Source organism: Nylanderia fulva, unplaced genomic scaffold (genome assembly GCF_048542155.1).
Source record: "Nylanderia fulva isolate GAGA-0341 unplaced genomic scaffold, ASM4854215v1 Scaffold172, whole genome shotgun sequence".
In the NCBI taxonomy this organism is placed as follows: Eukaryota; Metazoa; Arthropoda; class Insecta; order Hymenoptera; family Formicidae; genus Nylanderia; species Nylanderia fulva.
The window spans coordinates 65,637-92,152 of NW_028189968.1; the positions used below are offsets into that span (position 1 = coordinate 65,637).

The 26,516-nt window shown below is 31.7% G+C and overlaps 2 protein-coding genes and 1 pseudogene across 2 annotated transcripts; 2 read left to right on the forward strand and 1 right to left on the reverse strand.

Annotated features, from left to right (window-relative positions):
- Window positions 1–1,169: 1,169 nt before the first annotated feature.
- LOC114936358 (uncharacterized) lies at window positions 1,170–5,168 on the forward strand. The gene is made up of 3 exons (XM_029309533.2): window positions 1,170–3,218; window positions 3,705–3,989; window positions 4,773–5,168. Exons 1-3 carry the CDS (start codon window positions 1,170–1,172, stop codon window positions 5,166–5,168), a joined length of 2,730 nt encoding a protein of 909 aa, XP_029165366.2.
- Window positions 5,169–12,204: 7,036 nt separating this feature from the next.
- On the reverse strand, window positions 12,205–13,423 carry LOC146723713 (uncharacterized; annotated as a pseudogene).
- A 3,141-nt stretch (window positions 13,424–16,564) lies between these two features.
- On the forward strand, window positions 16,565–18,085 carry LOC146723714 (uncharacterized). Its single transcript, XM_085481301.1, has one exon. It carries the CDS (start codon window positions 16,673–16,675, stop codon window positions 17,981–17,983), a length of 1,311 nt encoding a protein of 436 aa, XP_085337427.1. The 5' UTR covers window positions 16,565–16,672; the 3' UTR covers window positions 17,984–18,085.
- The last annotated feature ends 8,431 nt before the right edge of the window (window positions 18,086–26,516 follow it).

Sequence of the window (26,516 nt, forward strand, 5' to 3'; positions counted from 1 at the left end):
ACTTTTCTATATCATCGAGAATGTCATTTGTGTGAATAAGCTTTTCAAATGTGTCTTGATACGAGTACCAGTCTTCGTAAGAGCCTGAAAAAACTGGAAGCTCTATTTTAGGTAATTTAACGCGAGATTGTCTTGCGATGTTCCCTACATTATTAAGCTCGTTAGATATTGAAGCTGTAGCCTCACGCCGATCGAAATGTTCTAATACAGTGTCGTAACGCGATACCAAATGAAAATAAGGATTTTCAAAGCTATCCCTTTGTTGGATTTGTCGTGCCAGTAGGGCATCTTTGTCTGTATTCGCGGGATCCTCATTTTCAATTGTTTCTATGTGCGATTGAACGGCTTCAAATTGATCCCACAAATCTGATAGCTTAACCTTACGTTCGGTAATGTCGTGTCGTGATCCTTGATTAGGATCATAACCTTCTATGAAAGTTTTTAGCCGTGTCGCCGATGCTCTTATGTGAGCTCTTTTATTTTTTGCTTCTGATAGCGTGAGATTAGACATATTTGTTGACTTGTTATGCTGGGAACGAATAGCTTGAGCGAGTGTAAAAATGCGTCGCGAACAAGACAATATGGCGTGCCAACGATAAAAGGGTTAAATAAAATGAGTTGCTTACCTCGATTAAAAGAGAACCGTAAAGTCTTACCTCATTAAGATTACTTATTGAACGTAATCAATTAATACGTATGTTATGCGAGACAACGCGTTCAGATCGCGCGTGCCATAATACCCCTTCCCGCTCGCGGATCACGCCGCTAGAGCGTGATCACACCGTGTACGCAGAGCGTGAAAGAGAGCCTCGTCCTCTGAGCGAGGACTCTTTTGTAGACCGCGTGCGAGAACGGACGTAGCGTTTCAGGCACATATTAGATATTTACCCTGTCAATTCATCTTATTGTAAAGATAGCCATACCTTACAATAAAGTAGTATTTTTTGGTAATCGTTCTCCGAGTTATTCATACGACGTGCCCTATTCATTCACTTTCTTGCCCACGAATACACAACAGAGAAATGGCGACGAGGATGGGATCTTAGAGACCGAAAAATTCATTCTTCCGTGTTTCGAGTAACGGGAGCAAGGAGAGCAGACCGAAAACGCTGGCTAGCAACGGGATAAAATCCGAGGAGACGAACACGCCACCGGCGCGTGTGACCAACATGGCGAGTGTAGTGTTACACGGGAATCTTTCGATCGATATTTTCGACCCGGCGACCACAGAATGGAAACGATGGTTGCAGAGATTCCAAGCAGCGATCACTATTTTTCAAGTTCCGGCAGAACAACGGGTACTGTACCTATTACATTATATCGGGTCCGCCGCTTTCGATGTGATTTGTAACAAAATGGCACCGGCGGATCCTTACTCAACTACTCTCGAAGAGTTAATAAATAACCTAGGAGAGTTCTATGCGCCGGAACCGTTGGAGATCGCGGAAAACTTCCGTTTTCACCAAAGAAAACAGAATGACGGTGAACCGATTAAGGACTTCGTCGCGGCATTACAAAAATTGAGCGTTCACTGTAAGTTTGGTCCATACTTAGAGACAGCTTTACGAAACCAACTGGTTTTCGGACTGGCAAGTTCACGGGCCCAGTCCCGTCTACTGGAGACTAAGGACCTCACTTTTGATAAGGCGGTCCAGGTTGCCACCGCTATGGAGTTATCGGAGAAAGATTCACGCCAGCTACAATCGAAGACGGCCGAAATAGAGTACGTGGGCCCGAAGGACCGCAAGCCGGAACAACGGGGACCGCGGAAGAAGAAATTCACCTCGGGAAAGCCCGCGAAAGAGAAGATTGAAGCGCACAAAACGAATGTCGGTAAACTACGTACAGGCCATTCGAGTACGTCCGTGAATGCTAATATATCTTGTTACAGATGCGGTAGAAACCACCTAGCTAGCAAATGCACTTTAGACAGGAATATCAAATGCAATTTTTGCGGTACACCAGGCCACTTGCGCAAGGTCTGTATGGGGGCGAAGCGCGCCTCAGCGAACCAGGTCGAGGAAGTATTGCAGGTGGAGCATTGCGAACATAGGGGCAAATTTTTCAAAACGCTCGTAGTAGATGGAAAGCCTTTGCGTTTTGAGATAGATAGCGGGGCAGCGGTTTCTATTGTAAGTACTAGCACTGTTCAAAGATTATTTCCCCGCCGTCGGCTTAAACAGACGACCATACAATTGATGACCTTCTGTAAAACACCTATCCAAGTAATCGGCGTGCTTCCGGTATCGGTGACGTGGCGCGACGACATACTTACGTTAAATCTATACGTCTCTGAGGTCGATCGCGAGCCTTTGTTAGGTCGCGAATGGATACGTCAGCTACACCTATTTCATTTAGTAGATTCGATAAACATGACCCAAGTCATTGAAAACAGTACACGAAGTAAAATCGAACGACTGTTAGATTGCTACAAAAAGAAATTAGACCCGAGTCTTACAAAGATACGAGGCTTACAAGCCAGTTTAACTACAAAGGAAAATATCAATCCTATCTTCCTAAAAGCACGTACAGTACCCTTTAAACTAGTACCCTTAGTGGAACAAGAATTACAAACACTGGTAGAGGACGGGATTTTAGAAAAGGTCAATACGTCGCGTTGGGCTACACCTATTGTGCCCGTATTAAAGAAAAACAACAAAATACGTATTTGCGGAGATTTCAGCGTCACGATAAATCCTAATTTATTGACCGATAAATATCCGCTCCCCACCGTCGACGAGTTATTTGCGTCCATGGCCGGGGGCACAAAATTTACAAAGATTGACCTACAACAGGCTTATTTACAATTAGAAGTTCGGGAAGAAGATCGCGAATTGTTGACATTGAATACACATAAAGGTCTGTTTAGAAGCACAAGGCTAATGTACGGGATCGCGTCGGCGCCAGCTATTTGGCAGCGTGAAATTGAAAATATCTTAGGGGACATACCGGGTGTGTCTGTTTTTCTTGATGACATCAAAATCACAGGACCTGATGAAAACACTCACATGTGCCGTTTAGAACAAGTACTCTCACGTTTAGCAGACGCAAACATACGAATTAATGAAGAAAAGAGCGAATTTTTTAAAGACAGCATACTTTACTGCGGTTACAAGATCAACAAAAGCGGAATACATAAGATAACCGAGAAAACCCAAGCCATTGATAATATGCCACCGCCACAAAACGTAACCGAATTGCGCTCCTTTCTGGGGATGGTTAATTATTACGGGCGGTTTATAAAAAATTTAAGCACAATCCTTCACCCATTACATAAATTACTACAGAAAAAGGTAAATTACAAATGGACACGAGAGTGTGAAAGAGCCTTTCAATCCACGAAAGAAAATTTTAAAAAAGATACAGTGCTAGTACACTTCGACCCGCGATTACCTTTAATTCTAGCTACAGATGCGAGCCCATACGGCGTCGGGGCTGTACTATCTCACCGCTATCCGGATGGGTCCGAGCGTGTCCTGCAATACGCATCACAGACATTGACAGACACGCAGCGGAAGTATGCGCAGATAGACAAGGAAGCGTATGCAATTATTTTCGGAATTAAGAAATTTCATCAATATTTATACGGAAACAAATTTACACTATTTACAGACCATCGACCTCTCGTACAAATACTCTCACCTACAAAAGCCTTACCTACTTACACAGCATTACGACTGCAGCATTATGCTATTTTTCTACAGGGCTATACCTTCGACATTAAGTACAAAAATACGCGACAACATTGCAACGCTGATTGTCTATCTCGCCTACCAGTTCCAATGATACCTAACATAGAGCGCGACGTGGTCGACGTCTACGAGATGGAAATATTGCAGAACACACCCGTGTCTACAGACAAATTAGTACAAGCGACCGCAGCAGATACACAATTACAAAAAATACTCAGAGCGCTACGCGAGAACAAAGAAATACCGGCTAAATTGCGTTTCAATATTAATCAAGCGGCCTTTAGTATACAGCAGGAAGTACTTTTTTGCAATGGAAAAATTGTTATCCCACAATCATTACATAAGCGATTCTTACGTGATTTACATACGAGCCATTTCGGCATAGCAAAAATGAAGGCTTTAGCGAGGACCTTATATTGGTGGCCTGGTATCGATAAAGCCATCGAAGAAATGGCAAGAAATTGTAAAATATGTAACTCCCTACGAAATAACCCACCGAAAGTCGAACCTCACGAATGGGAACTCGCGTTAGTCCCGTTCGATAGATTACACCTCGATTACGCGGGCCCCTTTATGAACGCCTATTTTCTCGTTATAGTAGATGCGTGTTCAAAGTGGCCTTTTGTACATATAGTTAAGGATATTACTGCGAAAACGAAAATTCAAAAATGTAAAAGCATTTTCTCGATTTTTGGAAACCCAAAAATCGTGGTAACAGATAACGGGCGCAATTTCCGTTCAACAGAATTCGTACAATTCCTTAAAACTAACGGAATTACGCCAAAATACACTGCACCGTATCACCCTGCCACAAATGGGCAAGCGGAAAGATTTATACAGACAATGAAAAATTCATTACGGAAAATACTAACCGACCCTACAAATAGAAGATTACGTTTAGAAGATGCATTACAACAATTCTTAGTACAATATAGAATCACCCCTCATTGTACCACAGGAGTTGCACCTTTCGAGAAAATGTTCAATAGACAAATGCGCACATATTATACTACATGTGTACCGGAAAAAGAACAAGCATCTGCAAACTTTAATTTAAACAAAAAAATCCGCGAATTTAAGGTGGGGGAGAGTGTGCAATGCCGAAACTACAGTGGAAACGTCAAATGGAAACACGGAAAGATCATTCACCGCCTGGGTAAATTACACTATAAAATAGAACTGGATGATGGCAGAGTCTGGGAACGCCACGTAAACCAATTGCTGCGATCAGGAGAATTTTGGGACCACCCCGACGAACCGCAAACAAAAAGGGAACCAAACGTCCCGGAAACACCGGAGGAAACGGAAATACAACACACCCATAGCGGCGCCGAACAACCACGACCACCGGAAGTGCATCAATCTCCAGAGAGAGCAGAAGTATCCGTCCAGAACCAGGCAGGAGACGTCGGACGCCCAGTACGCATGAGGAAGCCACCGGAAAGATATACGGACACTGTATACTATCGGAAGTAACGACGGTTTCTTCTTTTTGTTGTTACGAGGGGAGGAGTGTTATGCGAGACAACGCGTTCAGATCGCGCGTGCCATAATACCCCTTCCCGCTCGCGGATCACGCCGCTAGAGCGTGATCACACCGTGTACGCAGAGCGTGAAAGAGAGCCTCGTCCTCTGAGCGAGGACTCTTTTGTAGACCGCGTGCGAGAACGGACGTAGCGTTTCAGGCACATATTAGATATTTACCCTGCCAATTCATCTTATTGCAAAGATAGCCATACCTTACAATAAAGTAGTATTTTTTGGTAATCGTTCTCCGAGTGATTCATACGAAGTGCCCTATTCATTCACTTTCTTGCCCACGAATACACAACAACGTATAATTGTGAATACGCTTATATCCGGCTCGAAGGACCAATGTGCGAGCCGAAGGATGTGTGAGCCTTCAACTTGGGCTTGTTACCTCGCGCGTATGTGGACGCGTATTCGTCGTCGCTTGTGCTGACGCCGTGTTACCTTATATTCGTGTAAATATAAGGTATTCCTTGATCATGGTGAATCAATGAGGGAATTGTTGATACTCGTTGTGTAACCAAAATGTTTATTGTAGTAAGCGGACTGTATAATAAGAAAACTGCGTGTCGCCGCGTGGACGACAGCCGGAGAACGTACAGGAAAAGGCGAACAAGAACCGGAAGACGCACGAGAGAGAGGCGTGGTATAGGCGATCGCAGCGCCCTGCGCGCAGCAGTCGGTATTGCTCGTGCAATAATTTATAGAGGCGATGACATTAAATCTAATTGGACACGAGTAGCGTGTACAGAATATATACATTGATATCAACAAAATAATATTAATGTTACATATTTAACATAACGTTACAATTATGTCATTAAAATTACGTAGTATTTACGAAACTTTTAGAGTATACACATTTATATTAACCAAAATACATAAATGACAACATAATTGACAATTGATATAAACGAAATTAATCGGAGAACGATCGATTAACAATTAATACAAGCTAATTTACAATTGTCAATTAAATAATCTTTAATTGACTTCGATCATATTAATTGTTAATTAAACGATCTTCGATTAATCTAGCTTATATCAATCGTCATTGTAACGAAATCTAATTAATCTTTCTAAAATTAATCGTCAATTAAAAATATTTTAATTAAATCTGTTCATATCCTTTGTTCAATTATAAAAAATTTAATTGATATTTTGCCATCTCTGATACCCAGTAAACACGAAGGGATCATTTACGAAACAATTACATAATAATCTATATATGTATATGTTATGTTATAGATCGGCGAAACAAAACAATGACGTATCATTTATGTCAATAACGTAATGAATTTGTTATGCAATTTTGGTGTTACTTTGTTATGTAACATTTATGTATTTTGGTTAATATAAATGTGTATACTCTAAAAGTTTCGTAAATACTACGTAATTTTAATGACATAATTGTAACGTTATGTTAAATATGTAACACTAATATTATTTTGTTGATATCAATGTATATATTCTGTAAAAACCTTATTATAACTATTATATATAATTATAATATTTTGGTTAATATAAATGTGTATACTTTAAAAGTTTCGTAAATACTACGTAATTTTAATGACATAATTGTAACGTTACGTTAAATATGTAACATTAATATTATTTTGTTGATATCAATGTATATATTCTGTAAAAATCTTATTATATAACTATTATATATAATTATAATAACAAAATTACGATGTCACATTAAATAAAAAAAATATCGCAATTTTGTTATTATACTGTATGTAATGATTATAATAAAGTTTTTACAGAATGTATACATTGATGTCAACAAAATAATGTTACGTATTTAATATAACGTTGCAATTAGTTATTAGAATTATGTAGCATTTACGAAACTTTTAGGATATACACATTTACATTAACCAAAATATATAAATGTTACGTATTTAACATAACGTTACAATTATGTCATTAAAATTACGTAGTATTTACGAAACTTTTAGAGTATATACATTTACATTAACCAAAATACATAAACGTTACGTATTTAACATAACGTTACAATTATGTCATTAAAATTACGTAGTATTTACGAAACTTTTAGAGTATACACATTTACATTAACCATAATACATAAATACATATATAATAAAGTAACGCTAAAATTACATAACAATTTTATATAACAATTATAGATTCATTACGTTATTGACATAAACAATACGTCACAGTTATGCAATAATTGCTAATTTCTTCTTTAACCGTTACGCGGTGTACGATTCTCTATCTATCTCGCATTCAAATTTCAGTCAGGAAAGTTTAAAGTTGATGAAATTGACGGTAACATCTGTGTTAATATAGAATTAAATTTTCTCATGTTGAGATCATGTCACAAAGAATAATGAGATTATCATAATGATAAGTATCAATTAATTATTAAATTTAATAAACATTTAAATTATATATTGATTAAAAAATAAATATTACATTTACTATCTCATTAACTAATTTTTCATATTTATCTAACTCATTTATTTTTTAATCAATATATAATTTAAATGTTTATTAAATTTAATAAACATTTAAATTATATATTGATTAAAAAATAAATATTATATATATTTATATATATAAATAATTAATAATTAAGAAATATTTTCTTAAATATTATAATAATTATTAATATATAATATATTAAAATTTATTAATAATTAATACTCTATTTCTCTATATATAAATATTTTATTATTTTAATAAATAATTAATTATTAATTAAATAAATGATTTATAATAAATTTATAATAGTTATTAAATATATTCTAATTAATAAAATATTTATATATTTTATATAAATATTAACCTTATATTATTATAACATTTTATTATAACATATTATACATTTATTATTTTATACCATACCTAGATATACCTAAATATACCATATTATCTAATTACTAAAATAATTTCTTTTTTAATTACAGTTTACAGAGGAAGACGCGCCGGAGTTCGCGTCCAAGAGGAGCGCATTATGCGCTTCCTCATGAAACTGTCCTCGCCGAATTATTATTGGGGCAACAGGCCGAGGAGGGGCGGACGAGAAGGCGGACGAGGACGGGGACGGCGAAACGCCTAATAGCATATACATACATTATATATACATAAATAAATATACATATATATACATTCTTCATTTTATTTAAATAAAAACCCTATCAAGAGACACGGTAGTGTAACGCGACCAGGTAAGGGCATAGCCGAGACACCGTATATCTTAACGCGAGTCGGACATTTGAGTCTTTATAATATTTTGAATCCTCAATAACGGCAGAAGCAATCGAGTTTATACTAGACTTAATCGATACACGTATTCACACGTATACAACACATGCGCACACATATATCACACGTACACAACACATGCAAGATGCATGTAGTGGTAATTTTGTCCATCTCGCACGTTTTACAACAGACGGCGTTAGTAGTGCTCCGCGATATTGGCAGCATGCGGGGTTATGTAAAAAAAATAATAAATATTGACGTGCGGGGTATAAAATAAATATTGATACGTTATCATTTTAAACTATTTCTTTTATAAAAATAATTACTTTCTTGCTACACTACCATCCTACTATTCCTTTTTTTATAAGTACCTGCATAATTATTGATGTAAAATAAGGAAGCGATCTTTACCAATAATAATTATTTATATACTTATGAAAGATGTAGTACAATGGTAGCGTTGCAGAAAATTATTATGAAAAAATAGTATAAATAAAATGATAACGTAACATAATAAAAGTATTTAATAAATATCAAAAAGTTGCAAATATCATTATATAAATATATATTTATAAAAGAATATGTTTATGATATACTAAACATGTGATATGCAATACTGCATATATGTAATTATATATAATATAAAAAAATATATCACATAATATACGAATACATCAGAATATTTAAAGTCTTCAAAGTGATGATAGTTCACATGATGTCAGATTTACCAAATGTTGACTTTGAACGAGATGTATATCAATTTATTGTAAGTAATGCAAAAAAACTTGAAGAGTTTATTTTTGACCAGAAGTTTTTCTCATTGAAATATTAATTCTTATATTTAGAGTAAAGCAAAAAAACTTGAAGAGTTTATTTTTGACCAGCAGTTTTTCTCATTGAAATATTAATTCTTATATTTAGAAATGTATGTAGAAGTTATAATATGCTCTATTACACATTTAAGGAGGCATATATAAATTATCAATTTTGATATTTTGACATGTTATGTAACAAGAGAAACATGATTATTCTTCATTAATAATATCAGAGGAGGCCACTTTTATATTCTACTTAATTTGTAGTTTCTTATTACTACTAAAATAAATGTACTTTTAATAAGAGTAAATAAAAAAAGCGATTTATAAATCATTGTCCGAAAAAAGATGTATAAGCTATGTCAAAGCTGATCTAAAATTTTTATGAAATCAGCTATAAATATTTTAGAAAGAAAATTAAATAATATAAAATTGTTACTCAAAGAAATGTTTTGTGTGTACACACCGATAAAGTTAAAAAAAAAAGTAAAATTATTTGATAGAGCAAAAATTGGAAAATTTATCTGCTCTAAAATGCAAGATGCCAAGTCAAAAATTAAAATTTAAAAACTTATGCAAATTTAAAATTAATATAAAATAAAAAGAAATAATAAAATTTTAGTTAAAAAAACTGGGCGCGCTGCTAAATAATATTCTAATGATATTAAAATTAAATTGTTACTTTTAAACTCATTGCAATTAAAAGGGGGGAGAAAGAATGAAAGAGGGTTAGAGAGGACGAAAGAAAGTGAAAGAGGACGAAAGAGGGTGAGAGGGAATGAAAGAGGGTGAAAGACGACGAAACAGGGTGAAAGAGGGTGAGAGGGAATGAAAAAGGGTGAGAGAGGACGAAAGAGGGTGAAAGAGGACGAAAGAGGGCGAAAGAGGGTGAAAGAGGACGAAAAAGGGTGAAAGAGGACGAAAGAGGGTGAGAAAGGACGTACGAGGGTGAAAGAGGTGAGAGAGAGTGAGAGAGGACGAAAGAGGGTGAAAGAGAATAAAAGAGGGTGAGAGGACGAAGGAGAGTGAAAGAGGACGAAAGAGGGTGAAAGAGAATGAAATAGGGTGAAAAAAAATGAAAGAGAGTGAGAGAAGACAAAGGAGAGTGAAAGAGGACGAAAGAGGGTGAAAGAGGTCGAAAAAGGGTGAGAGAGGACGAAAGAGGGTGAAAGAGGACGAAAGAGGGTGAAAGAGGGCGAAAGAGGGTGAGACAGAATGAAAGAGGGTGAGACAGAATGAAAGAGAGTGAGAGAGGACGAAGGAGAGTGAAAGAGGACGAAAGAGGGTGAAAGAGAATGAAATAGGGTGAAAAAAAATGAAAGAGAGTGAGAGAAAGAAAAAGGAGAGTGAAAGAGGACGAAAGAGGGTGAAAGAAGTCGAAAAAGGGTGAGAGAGGACGAAAGAGGGTGAAAGAGGACGAAAGAGGACGAAAGAGGGTGAAAGAGGGCGAAATAGGGTGAAAGAGGACGAAGAGGGTGAGAGAGGACGAAAGAGGGTGAAAGAGGGTGAGAGGACGAAAGAGGACGAAAGAGGGTGAAAGAGGGCGAAAGAGGGTGAAAGAGGACGAAAGAGAGTGAAAGAGGATGAAAGAGTGAGAGAGAATGAAAGAGGGTGAGAGAGGACGAAAGAGGGTGAAAGAGGCGAAAGATGGTGAAAAAGGACGAAAGAGGGTGAAAGAGGACGAAAGAGGGTGAGAGAGGACGAAAGAGGGTGAAAGAGGACGAAAGAGGGTGAGAGGACGAAAGAGGGTGAAAGAGGGCGAAAGAGGGTGAAAGAGGACGAAAGAGAGTGAAAGAGGATGAAAGAGTGAGAGAGAATGAAAGAGGGTGAGAGAGGACGAAAGAGGGTGAAAGAGGCGACAGATGGTGAAAAAGGACGAAAGAGGACGAAAGAGGACGAAAGAGGGTGAAAGAGGCGAATGATGGTGAAAGAGGACGAAAGAGGGTGAAAGAGGGTGAAAGAGGACAACAGAGGGTGAGAGAGAACAAAAAGACTGAAAAAATAGGACGAAAGAGGGTGAGTTAGGGCGAAAGAGGGGTGGGAGTGGGGGTGGGGGTGGGGGTGGGATGTGGGAGGGAAAGGGGTGGGTGGAAGTTGAGGGAGGTGTGAGTGAAAGGTGAGAAGAGATTTATATATATATATATAATCCTGATGACGTCAGCGGACGCGGACAGAGAAGAAGAAGAAGAAGAAGAAGAAGAAGAAGAAGAAGAAGACAACGTTTCTTAATTTTTCATGAAAAACGTCACTTTTTGACCGCTTGTATCTCCGGAACGGCTTGACCGATTTTATTTTTTCTTGGCTCAAATTACTCGTGGCGATGCCGCCTTTCAGGTTATGTTACGTGCAATTCAAAATTTTTTATATTTTAGTAGTTCAACACCCCCAAAAAATGGACTTTGATGGTGCAGGATAAGGAGACTTGTAGTGTCTTTTAAGGTCTTTGAGGGTTTGAACATGGCCGGAGACACTACCGCGTCTCCTGATATATTATTTTATAGAAAATACTCATATTAAAAAATAATTCTTTTTCTAGATAATTTTTACTACGTTCCACGTTATTTTATGTTTTTTCTATTCCTTACCTTAATTTTTTTAAATATTAAAATTAATAAATATTTATATATTATTATATATATATAAAATAATATAAGATGTATATATTAATATTAATTACTATTAATTAATAATAAAATAATATAAAATAGATATAAATATAAACTTTTAATAAATAAATGTATAAAATATTTATAAAATTTATTACAATACATTTTATATACAATTCTTAAATATTTTTTTTTTTTTTACATGGATTATTACATAATGATATTATTTTAGACCTTTGTGGTTTTTCTTTCTTCATATCATTTTTTTCTTATTTGTAATTAATATAATAGTGCTCAAGATGATCTTACATTTAGTATCCTTTATTTTTTACTTTTCTTATATATACTTTTATTATGTATAAACCTCTTAACTTTTTTGTATGATGCACTAGCTACTTTGGCAGTACGATTGTTATATCTCGTACGGGAATATATTTTTACAGTAATCATGTATTTTAATGCTTGCATCCGATGATTATAACATTCGTTATTTTTATCTAACCAATCTGGATGAATTTGATTCGTTGCATGTACACATTCCGTCACTATTTTTTCAAGCATCTGTGTGGATGACCAAATGGCTTTGCCATGTACAATTAAACGCCATTAATTGCGTTTTAGTAATATTTGTGTATAGAGTTGTTGGTCGTACTAATTTTGTTACTGTTGGAGCATCTTCATCTGTATTTGGATATTCACGAAATTCTATATATTTTTCATTTGCTGCAGGTTCATCCATTGGTGTTTTCATCATTGCGTTGCGGCAATCGTCACAGTTACTTTTAGCAATACTTCGCCGTGCCACAAATCCGGCAAAAAATGCAATGGCATTTTCATCGTAATTGCTATCAATCGGATTTATATTATCAATTTGTTCGATATTATATTCTTCGAGAAGAATTCTAACATCTTCGTCAAGCAATTCACTTTCATGTTCAATATATTCTACAGTCGCATTGCTCGTATTCATGACATTTTCTATTGTCTTAACAAGTCGACTTGGTCGATTAATAAGAGTTACACTTTCTGTACATTGAACATTGCCCTTGTCGCTAGTCTGAATATATCCTGTGGAAAGTATATGTCTGATAGATAATCGGATCATTCTTGCGGTTGGATTTGGATTAAAACCTCCGCGTTGTCTCAATTTAGAAAACAAATGTTCGACAGAATCCTGATTACACAATCCTGTCGCAAGTTCAAATCCTTCGTATTGATTTGCAAGTTTTTTATAAGTTGCAAGAATAGCTCGTATAGTTAATGGAAAACCTTTGAAACAAAGAATTTGAACTAGATTTTCCGCCGATTTTGACCATCTTGAGCACCATTCGATAGAATCTGTTAACAGATTTTCAATATCTGAATTTCTGAAGGATAATGGTCGTTTTCCGCCAAATGTAATATTAAGGCTGTAACTGTTACAAGCATCAATAATATTATTTAAGCGTGTTGCAAAGTCAGCTGTAGCTTCCCACGTACTCGTATTTAATTCTTTTGCATTACCAGCTGTTCTTATTGCAGCTGCAAATGTGTGACTAAATAATTGAAAAAGCTCTTTTAACATTCATCGCTTCGAAATTATTTGGACGAATATGTGCTTCTGTTATATGGGATAATAAATTTGAGCCTCCTTTTGTGGCATTGTCAATATACCAAGTCATTTCAAAATCTGAATACGATGCGATTATTTTTCCATCACAATAAATGTTTTTGTGCGTTCTAAGAAAACTTGCCAATCTTTTTACCAGATGAGGAAAATCAAAAGATGCGTTATATTTTTTTCCATTATGTATAAAACATGGCCTCTGTGCATCAATACCGAGTTCACTATACGCACTTTGATTACATATGCCTTGATCACATGTTAAAAGTTGCACATCAGCACCCGTTGTACTCAATCTGTCTAAACATTCTTTTAATAATATTATTATTTCTTCTGCTTTCATGCATTTTCCCGGAAGGAAATATGCTAAAGGCTGTCGCCATGGGTGACGCGCATTTAAACTGTCTAGGCAAAAGACAAATACGCATTTAGATCTTTCTGATTTTCTTCCTAGAGGACCAAGATCGACAAGACCTTCTATTTCATCTAATTTTTGCGAATATTCTTCATAAGGTTTTATGGCCATTTCGTCCCATTTTAAGGCACACACTCTTTCCTCTACTGGTAAATAAGAAATCTTTTCCTTTAATTTTTGAAAAATAAAATCACAAAATCCTGGCCGTACGTCATATTCTTCCAGCCATCTTCTAATAGTTCGTTGCCCTGGAAAATTGCAACCTGCTTTTCTTAAGCGGCAGAAAGCAGCAGGTGAATAATAATATAGTTGTCTTGACAGATTTTTCTCTTCTTCTTTAATTATTAATATTTTAATATCAAATTATTTTATATGTACATGCAAACAAAATGTTTAAAACTCATTTTCAGATATTTTAAAAATGTGAAAAAATTGATTAAGTCCCTTCTTTTAAAATTAAAAAAAAACATTTATTTTAACATTACTGTAATATAAATATTTATTTAAGGTTTATTAAATATTTAAAATTTTATTAATAAAATATTAACAAAAAATATTAACAAAATAAATATTTAATAAACGTTAAATAAATATTTATATTACATTGACGTTAAAATAAACGTTCTTTTAATGAATAAAAGGGGAACCAAATATTTTCACATTTTTAAAATATCTTTGAAAATAAGTTTTAAATGAGTTTTAAACATTTTTTATACTTTATTTGTTTACTACAATACTTGGGTTATATTACTTTTTTTCTAATACTTATTTTGATACTTATATTGATATATAAATAGTATGTAAAATGTATATATATTTAAAATTAATAATAATAAATGTATAAAATGTATAAAAAGAAAAATCTAAAAATATTTCTTTGTCTAAATATTTCATTAATTTTATGTAGACAAACATATAAGAAGATATATGCATATCTATACTCATATACATATATGCCGAATAAATTTCGCGTAGTAAATAATATTTTTTACATATACATATAAAATAATACATGTGCATATAAAATTACATGTACATATAAAATAATTTGATATTAAAATATTAATTATTTCTTTTTTTATTGTAAAAAATTAAATTTTAATTCTACAAATTTTTAATACAATTACATGTGTAACATATCGAGTAAATAAATTAGTTTTTAAATTTTCTTTTCTTTTGTTTTTATTACAGGAAATACGAAAATAGAAAAATGGTCTGCCAGTTCTATTCGACGTGCGGGATTGTGTGAAGATCATTTTCTTGAAGACTCCTTCACAAATAAAACGACAAGAGGATTAAAACGCAGTGCGGTACCGATTCCTTTCGAGTCTCTAAATAACGTAAGTAATGAACACAATGTATTGATTTCTTTAGATTCTCATAATATTAATAAAAATAATAAAAATAAGAAAAGAAAAAGTATGCAAATGGAACAAGTGCTTTATTTACAAGAAGAACAAAGTATAAAGAATATTGTATCAACATCTACTACATCATCTACGTCTACTGTTGTTAATGAAAATGTAATAGACGAGCATCCAGAATCACAAACTTTTGAACAACGAACAAATTCATTGCGATGCTATCAGCCACGACATTTAGATTTTAATTCTTCCATAGAAAATGAAGATATAATGGAATGGATGCACATTGAGCCATCTATGCATCAAAGAGTTCTTACGCCTCCTCCGTCTAATAATAATAATAATAATAATAATAACAATACAAATATAATAGAATCGGCGCATCTTGAGCCATCAATGCATGAAAGAGTTCTGTTTCCTCCGTGCAATAATACAAGAAGTACTAAAAATAGTACAGAAACAAATACAAAAAATGAAATAATACATAAGTTATGTGCAAAAGTTAAATATCTAAAATCTGAAAATATACGATTGCGAAGACAAGTAAGATATCTGAAATATCGTTTACGTCATATTCCACAAAAACGTAAAACGTCAAAAAAAGATAAACAAAAGAAAATAATATTAAACAAATTGGTAGACGAACAAGATCTAAATCCTGTTGCGAAGGCGATGATAAATTTGCAACTGCATAAACGCAATGCAGCATATACAGAAGAAGAGAAAAATCTGTCAAGACAACTATATTATTATTCACCTGCTGCTTTCTGCCGCTTAAGAAAAGCAGATTGCAATTTTCCAGGGCAACGAACTATTAGAAGATGGCTGGAAGAATATGACGTACGGCCAGGATTTTGTGATTTTATTTTTCAAAAATTAAAGGAAAAGATTTCTTATTTACCAGTAGAGGAAAGAGTGTGTGCCTTAAAATGGGACGAAATGGCCATAAAACCTTATGAAGAATATTCGCAAAAATTAGATGAAATAGAAGGTCTTGTCGATCTTGGTCCTCTAGGAAGAAAATCAGAAAGATCTAAATGCGTATTTGCCTTTTGCCTAGACAGTTTAAATGCGCGTCACCCATGGCGACAGCCTTTAGCATATTTCCTTCCGGGAAAATGCATGAAAGCAGAAGAAATAATAATATTATTAAAAGAATGTTTAGACAGATTGAGTACAACGGGTGCTGATGTGCAACTTTTAACATGTGATCAAGGCATATGTAATCAAAGTGCGTATAGTGAACTCGGTATTGATGCACAGAGGCCATGTTTTATAGATAATGGAAAAAAATATAACGCATCTTTTGATTTTCCTCATCTGGTAAAAAGATTGGCAAGTTTTCTTAGAACGCACAAAAACATTTATTGTGATGGAAAAATAATCGCATCGTATTCAGATTTTGAAATGACTTGGTATATTGACAATGCCACAAAAGGAGGCTCAAATTTATTATCCCATATAACAGAAGCACATATTCGTCCAAATAATTTCGAAGCGATGAATGTTAAAAGAGCTTTTCAATTATTTAGTCACACATTTGCAGCTGCAATAAGAACAGCTGGTAATGCAAAAGAATTAAATACGAGTACGTGGGAAGCTACAGCTGACTTTGCAACACGCTTAAATAATATTATTGATGCTTGTAACAGTTACAGCCTTAATATTACATTTGGCGGAAAACGACCATTATCCTTCAGAAATTCAGATATTGAAAATCTGTTAACAGATTCTATCGAATGGTGCTCAAGATGGTCAAAATCGGCGGAAAATCTAGTTCAAATTCTTTGTTTCAAAGGTTTTCCATTAACTATACGAGCTATTCTTGCAACTTATAAAAAACTTGCAAATCAATACGAAGGATTTGAACTTGCGACAGGATTGTGTAATCAGGATTCTGTCGAACATTTGTTTTCTAAATTGAGACAACGCGGAGGTTTTAATCCAAATCCAACCGCAAGAATGATCCGATTATCTATCAGACATATACTTTCCACAGGATATATTCAGACTAGCGACAAGGGCAATGTTCAATGTACAGAAAGTGTAACTCTTATTAATCGACCAAGTCGACTTGTTAAGACAATAGAAAATGTCATGAATACGAGCAATGCGACTGTAGAATATATTGAACATGAAAGTGAATTGCTTGACGAAGATGTTAGAATTCTTCTCGAAGAATATAATATCGAACAAATTGATAATATAAATCCGATTGATAGCAATTACGATGAAAATGCCATTGCATTTTTTGCCGGATTTGTGGCACGGCGAAGTATTGCTAAAAGTAACTGTGACGATTGCCGCAACGCAATGATGAAAACACCAATGGATGAACCTGCAGCAAATGAAAAATATATAGAATTTCGTGAATATCCAAATACAGATGAAGATGCTCCAACAGTAACAAAATTAGTACGACCAACAACTCTATACACAAATATTACTAAAACGCAATTAATGGCGTTTAATTGTACATGGCAAAGCCATTGGTCATCCACACAGATGCTTGAAAAAATAGTGACGGAATGTGTACATGCAACGAATCAAATTCATCCAGATTGGTTAGATAAAAATAACGAATGTTATAATCATCGGATGCAAGCATTAAAATACATGATTACTGTAAAAATATATTCCCGTACGAGATATAACAATCGTACTGCCAAAGTAGCTAGTGCATCATACAAAAAAGTTAAGAGGTTTATAAATAAATAAAAGTATATATAAGAAAAGTAAAAAATAAAGGATACTAAATGTAAGATCATCTTGAGCACTATTATATTAATTACAAATAAGAAAAAAATGATATGAAGAAAGAAAAACCACAAAGGTCTAAAATAATATCATTATTAATAATCCATTAAAAAAAAAAAATATTTAAGAATTTTATATAAAATTTATTTAATAAATTTTATAAATATTTTATACATTTATTTATTAAATATTTTATATTTATATCTATTTTATATTATTTTATTATTAATTAATAGTAATTAATATTAATATATACATCTTATATTATTTTATATATATATAATAATATATAAATATTTATTAATTTTAATATTTAAAAAAATTAAGGTAAGGAATAGAAAAAACATAAAATAACGTGGAACGTAGTAAAAATTATCTAGAAAAAGAATTATTTTTTAATATGAGTATTTTCTATAAAATAATATAATTTCTTTATTTTGTAATTTTGAAAAAAATTTCTTCATTCTTTTATTGTTATATATATCTTGCATAATTTTGTCATTGAAAAGAAATATTTATACTGTGTATCATGAAATTACATTCATTAAAATATGTTTGCAAATCATGTTACATTTAGTAATGAGTATTATTTTCCTGTAATGAGAAAAATAAGCATGAATTTTTCAATTTCTTAGAAGATTGCAATCACAGTTGAAACAAATTACATAAATCGTTAACTAGCAGGTTTAATCACGGACTAAATAAAATATTTTTATGCAAACATGCTAAGAAATTGTAAAATCATGTATTTTCTGATTACTAATGACATATAACACGAGATATATATAATAATAAAATTTTAAGAAAGTACAGTAACACGGTACAATAAATGAAATCTATCGTATATGTATTTGTTGGCATACGGTATTCTAATATAATCATAGAAGATACATATGAATACCGTTAATAATATAGTATACAGTAAGTGATTTTGACAAATCACTTACAATAATAAGACGCCTTAACAGAAATAGATAACAAAAGACATCAAAATATATAACTGATTCTTTTAGTTATAGAAAATCTATATTATATGTAGATTTCCCGTGATAAGACCTGTTAGTTTGAGCGATTTATGTAATTATTTCAACTGTGATTGCAATCTTTACGTCATGCATATCTAAATGCCAACTAAAATACATATACACATATGTACCTAAATCTTTAATTACAATATATTATTAATTTTTTTAAACATGCATTCCACGTTAACATAATAAATATGATTAAATACAAATTATTTAACAATATCTTTTTTCACAAAATATATGTTTTATAATAATGAATACTTTTAATTACAGCTTTTTTTTTAGAGCGGAGGGTTTTTTAGTGGGTGAGAGTCCCACATACCCCCGTCGGACGGCCGATGGGAAATGCATAATGCATTTTTCCCTTCCTACAAAAAAAAAAACTGATATATACAGGATTCCGAAATTCGCTAGTCAAAATAGTATAGCAAAAAAGTTCTTTAAAATAAATTAAAAAGTTTAAGCTATTTCTTATTCTAAACAATAAAATTTTTGAGGTAAAAAAATTTTAAATTGGCCAATTATAGATTACGATTTAATGGACACTTGAAGTGCGTAAAGTGCATGGTCACTACCCAAACAGCACACATATCCTAAAAACGTTCAGAGAACATCCTGAGGATGTTCGAATGTCCTCTGGATATCCTCTGAATATCTTTCGGATGTTGTGCTATTAGGATATAACATAATCGACTCACGGATAGGCGTCCGTTTAATCGTATTCTGTAATTGGCCAATTTTAAATCTTTTTACCTCAAAAAATACTGTTTGGAATGAAAAATGGTAAAAATTTTTTTAATTTACTTTTTCGAGAAACTTTCTTTTTATGGTACTTTAATTCGCAAAATTCGGGACACCTTATATATATATATATATATATATATATATATATATATATATATATATATACATTTTTGTACACGTGGTATATATGTATTAAATAAAAAATATTAATATACATATATTATATTATATAACAATTTTTGTATAATTTAAAGTTCAAAGTATATTTAATTATTCATTTAAATTTATTTAAATATATATTATTAGAAATTTTTTTTATGATAAATTATTTTCCATAAGTTTTATTTTTTTTATTATTTTTATTTTATAATATTATGTTAATTTTTTGTTATTTTTATACAAATATATTTATTTTATTTTCAATATTTATTTTCTTATTTTTTATATTTTTTGTGCAATCAATTTAATTTTCAGGGATGTTATTTTTGTAAATGAATATAAAATTATTGAAAATATTTTATAAATACAATTGATTTATTATTTCTTATTTTTTATTCATTTATAATTCTGATTTATTAAAAAAAAAAAAAAAAGAAAACATATGGTCTTGAACTCTGATCTTCGTCGTATTCTGGTCTATCAATTGTGGATGTAGCACGGACATGAACTAAATTTGGCTCTTTTACCGACATCGAAAGTGGATGTGGCCATGTAGTTCCAGACGCTCGTAAAATGGATGTACGTGACGCTAGTGAGCAGCCTAGAAAAAGCGTTTGACGAAAAACGGCGGCGTGGCCTCTCTCATTCTTCTCTCTGATATATATATATATATGGTATATATATATATATATATATATATATATATATAAATTTCAAAACGTAATTATATATTTATATAATTAAATTATCTATCTATTTAATCTATTACACACGATACATCTTTTATTCAAATAATAGAACAAATAATTAATAGAAAAAGAAAACAAAAGAATGAAGAAAATTTATTAATTTCATTTTTTTTGTTTTTATATTTTTTTAATTTTTATTCAAAATAATATATTAGCAAAATCATTTATTGATTTGTAATCATATTATGCTAATCGATGTACAGCATTCATCTTATATGATTTTCATGTATTAACTACCTCAATACTATTATAAATTAATGTAAAATTTAATTTCCATCACTTTTATATTTTTATATATGATAAGCAAATGTGAAATATTTCTTATCCGTGTTCGTAATATATATTAAAATATAATTATTATATAAATAATTAAATAAAAATATATATAATAAATAATTTATTATATTCATAAAAAAAATTTATGTATTATAATAAATTGTCTGTATAATATTTCACTTATTTATAAAATGTATTTTATAAATAAATGAAATATTATATATATATAATATATAAGTTTATATATATATACAGGGTGTCCCATAATTCGCGAACCACCGCGAATGGACAGGTAGAGCATGTTAAACTGAATAGAAAAGTCCTGTATCATTTTGCGATATTCGCAATAATTATTGAGTTATTAACTAAAATATCTAAACGAATGAGCGGGTAGAAAGCGGTAGGCCGGACTCGGTGTGCATGTCGGATGACTTATTTGTTATATGCCGCTTATTATCAAAAGTATCATCTTACTTTTCGGCGCCACTACATTAGTCGCCGCTCGCTGCATGACGCCGCCTCTCGATCAAATAATGCTTTCTACCTGCTTATTTGTTTAGAATTTTAATAAATAACTCAATAATTATTGCGAATATCGCAAAATGATACAGGACTTTTCTATTCAGTTTAACACGCTCTATCTGCCCATTCGCGGTGGTTCGCGAATTATGGGACACCCTGTATATATATATATATATATACACACAGATATGACAACCGTTATTTTGATTTTTTCCGATTATTGATGTTACATTGTATAACTCTCATTTCTTTCTCTCTGCTACATAAGTACTTATGACGTGAAAGAACTTACGAGTAACGTATAATGGCTCAATGCAAGAATATTTAATTACGTAAAAAACTTGAGTTCAAATATATCAATATCACTTTTTTTATAATATATTGGAATATAGAGAATCATAGAAATATATTTTTTATATAGGCGATAAACTTATAAATTTGATATTGAAAATATTTTAATTATTTTACAACTACGCACACTATAAATATATAAATACAAAATAATTCCGTAAATAAATTTCAAGTAATAAATCAATTGCACACATGCACACAGCTGGACCCTTAAGGGTCGACAGGTCGGCCGGCCAAACTCCGAATTGATGTTGGAGACCTCACGCGGTGACAACGCGAAACTCCGATTTCAGTGTTGCCAACGCCGAGAAACCAATTCTCGGGTTTTATGTAGTGGTGCATGTCTGTACACGTACATATACCATTGCATTGCTCACGCGTACGCATGATTAAGAATATCCTAAATTTAATAAGATTTATTCAATATTTTGGCTAATATCTGGAAAATAAGAATCTGTAATTCCCGGCCGGCCGATAGGCGTCTTCACCATGTCGCCTGTCGACCCTTAACGACTAATTGGTTCCGTAAACCTACGTTTTCAGGTCGATATATAAATTTTCTATCGAATCATCCGATGAGATATAAACTCAGTATGATCACAAGCCTAGTGGATAAGGCTATTGTACTCGCTGACCCTATGTTTCACGAAGAAAACATTATAATATATAGTCAGAAGAATTCTTCGTAATAATTGTTACCCGTTAACGGTTATAAACTGTATAAAATTGAATGTGCGAATTGTGATTCTACGTGTATTGGACAAAGAGACATTTAGAAACGCATCAAAGAACATAGAAATAATATCAAGAAAGACACTACATTGCATTCAGTCGTTAGTTTGCATCGGACTTGCAACGATCATGAGTTCCGTTGGGATTCTCCGATGATCTTGCATCAAGAAAAACAAACAAGAAAAAGAGAAATTGTAGAAATGTTTTATATAAAAAAACAAAGTAAAGGCATTAATTTACAGAAAGATACGGAGAATTTTAGTGGGATTTATGATGGTGTTCTTGACGCTATTTAAATTATTTTTATTTTGACCTATTTATTTATTTATTTGACTTTGTTATGAGGTTTTAGATTGCGAAAGACACATTAGTTTTGTCTCGATTTTCTTAACGCGTAGTGACTAAGATTCTTGCTAACTGTTAACATCTATTTATTTCTTGCTTACTTCTGTCAATTCTACATTGTTCATTGAAACAATGGTGAATATTGTCGGTGGTATGCAGTGAATTTGATTTACTGTATTAATTTATTATGCATTTACGTTTGGTATGTGACATATTTTAGTATATGAATTTATAATTATTTGTTGCGATGAAATGTATTAAAATTATAATTATTTTTATGTAACTTTTTATAGATTTATTTGTGAAAAGAGCTGCAATGACAGCCGAAACGTTGTATTTTAACTAATTATTTATAAAAAATGATTGCCAGTTTGGTCGACTTTTACCATTAAGGAAAGATTTTTATTAATTATTACTGGCAAATCTTAAAGATTATTATCTGTTATAATTTTAAGATGTCAAAAGAAACGAAACATAGTGTCGGTTTGACAACACGTCAAGAATCTTAGACGAAATAAATTTACGTACACATCTCAATATATATATATATATACATAAATTTATTTGTTAAAAGACATTCTGTTGGAGAATGTAGCTCAAAAATAGAAATAATTTTATGATTTTTAATTTTATTAATTTCCGTTTTTGCCAGCCTTATGTATATAATTCTCACGACAAAAATCAAAAACGAGAAAAATACGTCACATAGCGATAAATGAAAGAACAATTTAGTTAAAAAACATTTACAAAATAATTACTATAAATATTTATCTTTACATACCATAAATATTATATATATATATAAAATAAATTCCCAAAATTATTAATCTTATAGTCACTAGTTATTAAAATTGGAGAGTAGAATAATCAACCAGAACTAGCGTACTATTTCGTTTATCAAACTTTCACTACGTTTCGACCATGTGGTTGTGGTCCTTTTCAAGTGAACACTAAATATAATTATTAATATACAATATATAATTATTAATATACTCAATAAATTACAAAAAATTACGAAAAATTACATAAATTACGAAAAATTACAAAAGTTCAAATAACCATGATACTATCGCAATGAACGAAAGGTTGAAAGCACCATACATGCCGATCCCATATGTGAATAATTATAGTGATAACATCTCACATTTAAAAAAAAAATATGGATTAAATGTTGTTTATATGATACCAAAAAAGCTTAATTCCTTAATTAAATGCGGAAAGGACAGTTTGTTGACTGATTCCTTAATTAACGTGGTGTATAAATTAAATTACAATAATTGTAATGCATCGTATATAGGACAAACAAAGAGACATGTCGCTACACGGATTAAGGAGCATTGTAAAAACATAAAATTGCATCAGAGTTCGCATTCAGTTGTAAGTAAGCACCGATGTGAATTTAATCATGATTTCGATTGGGAAAAATTTGACATTTTACATACCGAGAAACATTTAATAAAAGTTTAATTTAATAAATTAATAAAAGTCAGTCAATCATGCACGATGTATCCGTTCGAATATCTTTTGTAAACGTGAATTTCATTTAATAATAAAAATGTATTTCTATCGATTTTTCTTTACTTTAAATCTTGTTCAATGATTTTGTGTCGTGAGTTCTGAACTTGTTTCGAGTTCCTCTATCATATTATAGAAAAAAAAACATTGAATCCATTTAAAAAAATGAAGATGACCTTGGTATCTCCAAAGCGCCTTCATCTGGACAAAAATTATTATCGCCATATGATAGCCCCCTTCGTACCGTGCAATTTTTGTTACACAAATCTTCCTCTGGGCCTCATAAATTCGAAGATATTTAAGGTCCTAATAGTTATTGCCTCACCCTGTATATCATCGCAGTATTAAATTATAACTCTATAAGTGACCAACACTGGCTTTTTTTATTTTGTGAAACTCAATTACATACATTTATAACGTTTCAACCACTGATTGTGATCCTTTTTAAGTGTAGATGGAATACAAAAATTAATACTGGTGGTTCGCTTCTCGAATCGAAAAATAATTTCACATGATAATCGTATAATATATCGTATAATAATAATAATCTGCTGAACATTGACATGCCATACGTATATTAATAATATAATCGTATATTTATAATGAAATTTATTAATTATTTAAACTATATTAACAACAAAAAGTGTTTTTATGTACTAATTTCCAATAAAATACGTTTTATTGCATTAATATCTTTTATTTTAAGTGTTTTCCTTAATATCAGAGTTGCCTAAACAACTGACAAATATAATACTATTTTTGAAAAAATAGCAAAAATCTTTAAAAATTACAAATATTGGAATTTTTTCTGACTTTTCGAAATAAGTGCTTCTTAATTTTGTTAATATTAATTTTTTTTAATAGAAATAATGTGTAAACTAAAAAATGCGATTTTTTTTAAATTTGAAAAATGGCTTTAAAAAATCAAAAATATTTGAATCTTCTTTTCGCCAATAGTTTAAAAAAATTTTTTTTAAGTCTAAAATGTTATACATTTTTATGAAAAAAAATCGGAGTCTCATTGAAAAAAAAAAATAATGATTTCGGTTAAAATTGACTAAAATACCATTAAATTTTCTTTTTTTTATTGTTTCTTCAATATTTTGTTTGAAAAATACATTCAAAGACAAAAAATGACCACCTTATTGATGACAATATATTTATTTTTTTTTAAGTTATAAATATTTGAAATTTTTTTGATTCAAAAAAATCTATGTTTTTAAAAATATATAACTCGGGAATTAATAAAGATAAAAATCTAAAAAAACTTATGGGAAAATTACTTTGAATAAAACAACAAATGTATTCAAAAGAGGTCAACTTATCGAGCAATATTTAAGATATATCTAATTAAATTTTATTTCATACACAATATATTAAAATTACAAAAACCTTCCATATAAACGTTTCAACCGCACGCGGTCTTCTTCAGTATAACAGTGTTACGTAATTTATAATTCTTACAAAAAACATCATATTCTTAAAATTTACTAATAGTCCGTTAATACGACTCGAGAATTTGTTAGAAATTTATGCGTGTTACAAATTGTCATATTTATAAAAGTATTCGCCATAATGTGATCTTATGATGTTGGATAATTTACGGAATCCAACATCGTAAGATCACATTATGGCGAATACTTTTATAAATATGACAATTTGTAACACGCATAAATTTCTAACAAATTCTCGACTCGTATTAACGGACTATTAGTAAATTTTAAGAATATGATGTTTTTTGTAAGAATTATAAATTACGTAACACTGTTATACTGAAGAAGATCGCGTGCGGTTGAAACGTTTATATGAAAGGTTTTTGTAATTTTAATATATTGTGTATGAAATAAAATTTAATTAGATACATCTTAAATATTGCTCGATAAGTTGGCCTCTTTTGAATACATTTGTTGTTTTATACAATACACGAGCGAATAGAAAATTTTAATTGATACTACTTTGAATAGATATAGAAAGATAAAAAAATGAAGCAAATAAAAAATAGTCGGGGAAAAGGTCGTTGATTTGGTATGGAATGCCTCTTATACAAATACAATAACATAGTAATATATATTT

What these genes read in the sequence shown, in the direction of transcription:
- LOC114936358 (XM_029309533.2), top strand. Translation starts at nt 1,170, where the DNA reads ATGGCGAGTGTAGTGTTACACGGGAATCTTTCGATCGATATTTTCGAC. An exon ending in TGCGCTCCTTTCTGGGGATG is followed by an intron (nt 3,219 to 3,704) that starts GTTAATTATTAC and finishes ATTTTTCTACAG; the next exon opens with GGCTATACCTTCGACATTAA. An exon ending in CCTTTAGTATACAGCAGGAA is followed by an intron (nt 3,990 to 4,772) that starts GTACTTTTTTGC and finishes CGCGAATTTAAG; the next exon opens with GTGGGGGAGAGTGTGCAATG.
- LOC146723714 (XM_085481301.1), top strand. Translation starts at nt 16,673, where the DNA reads ATGACTTGGTATATTGACAATGCCACAAAAGGAGGCTCAAATTTATTA.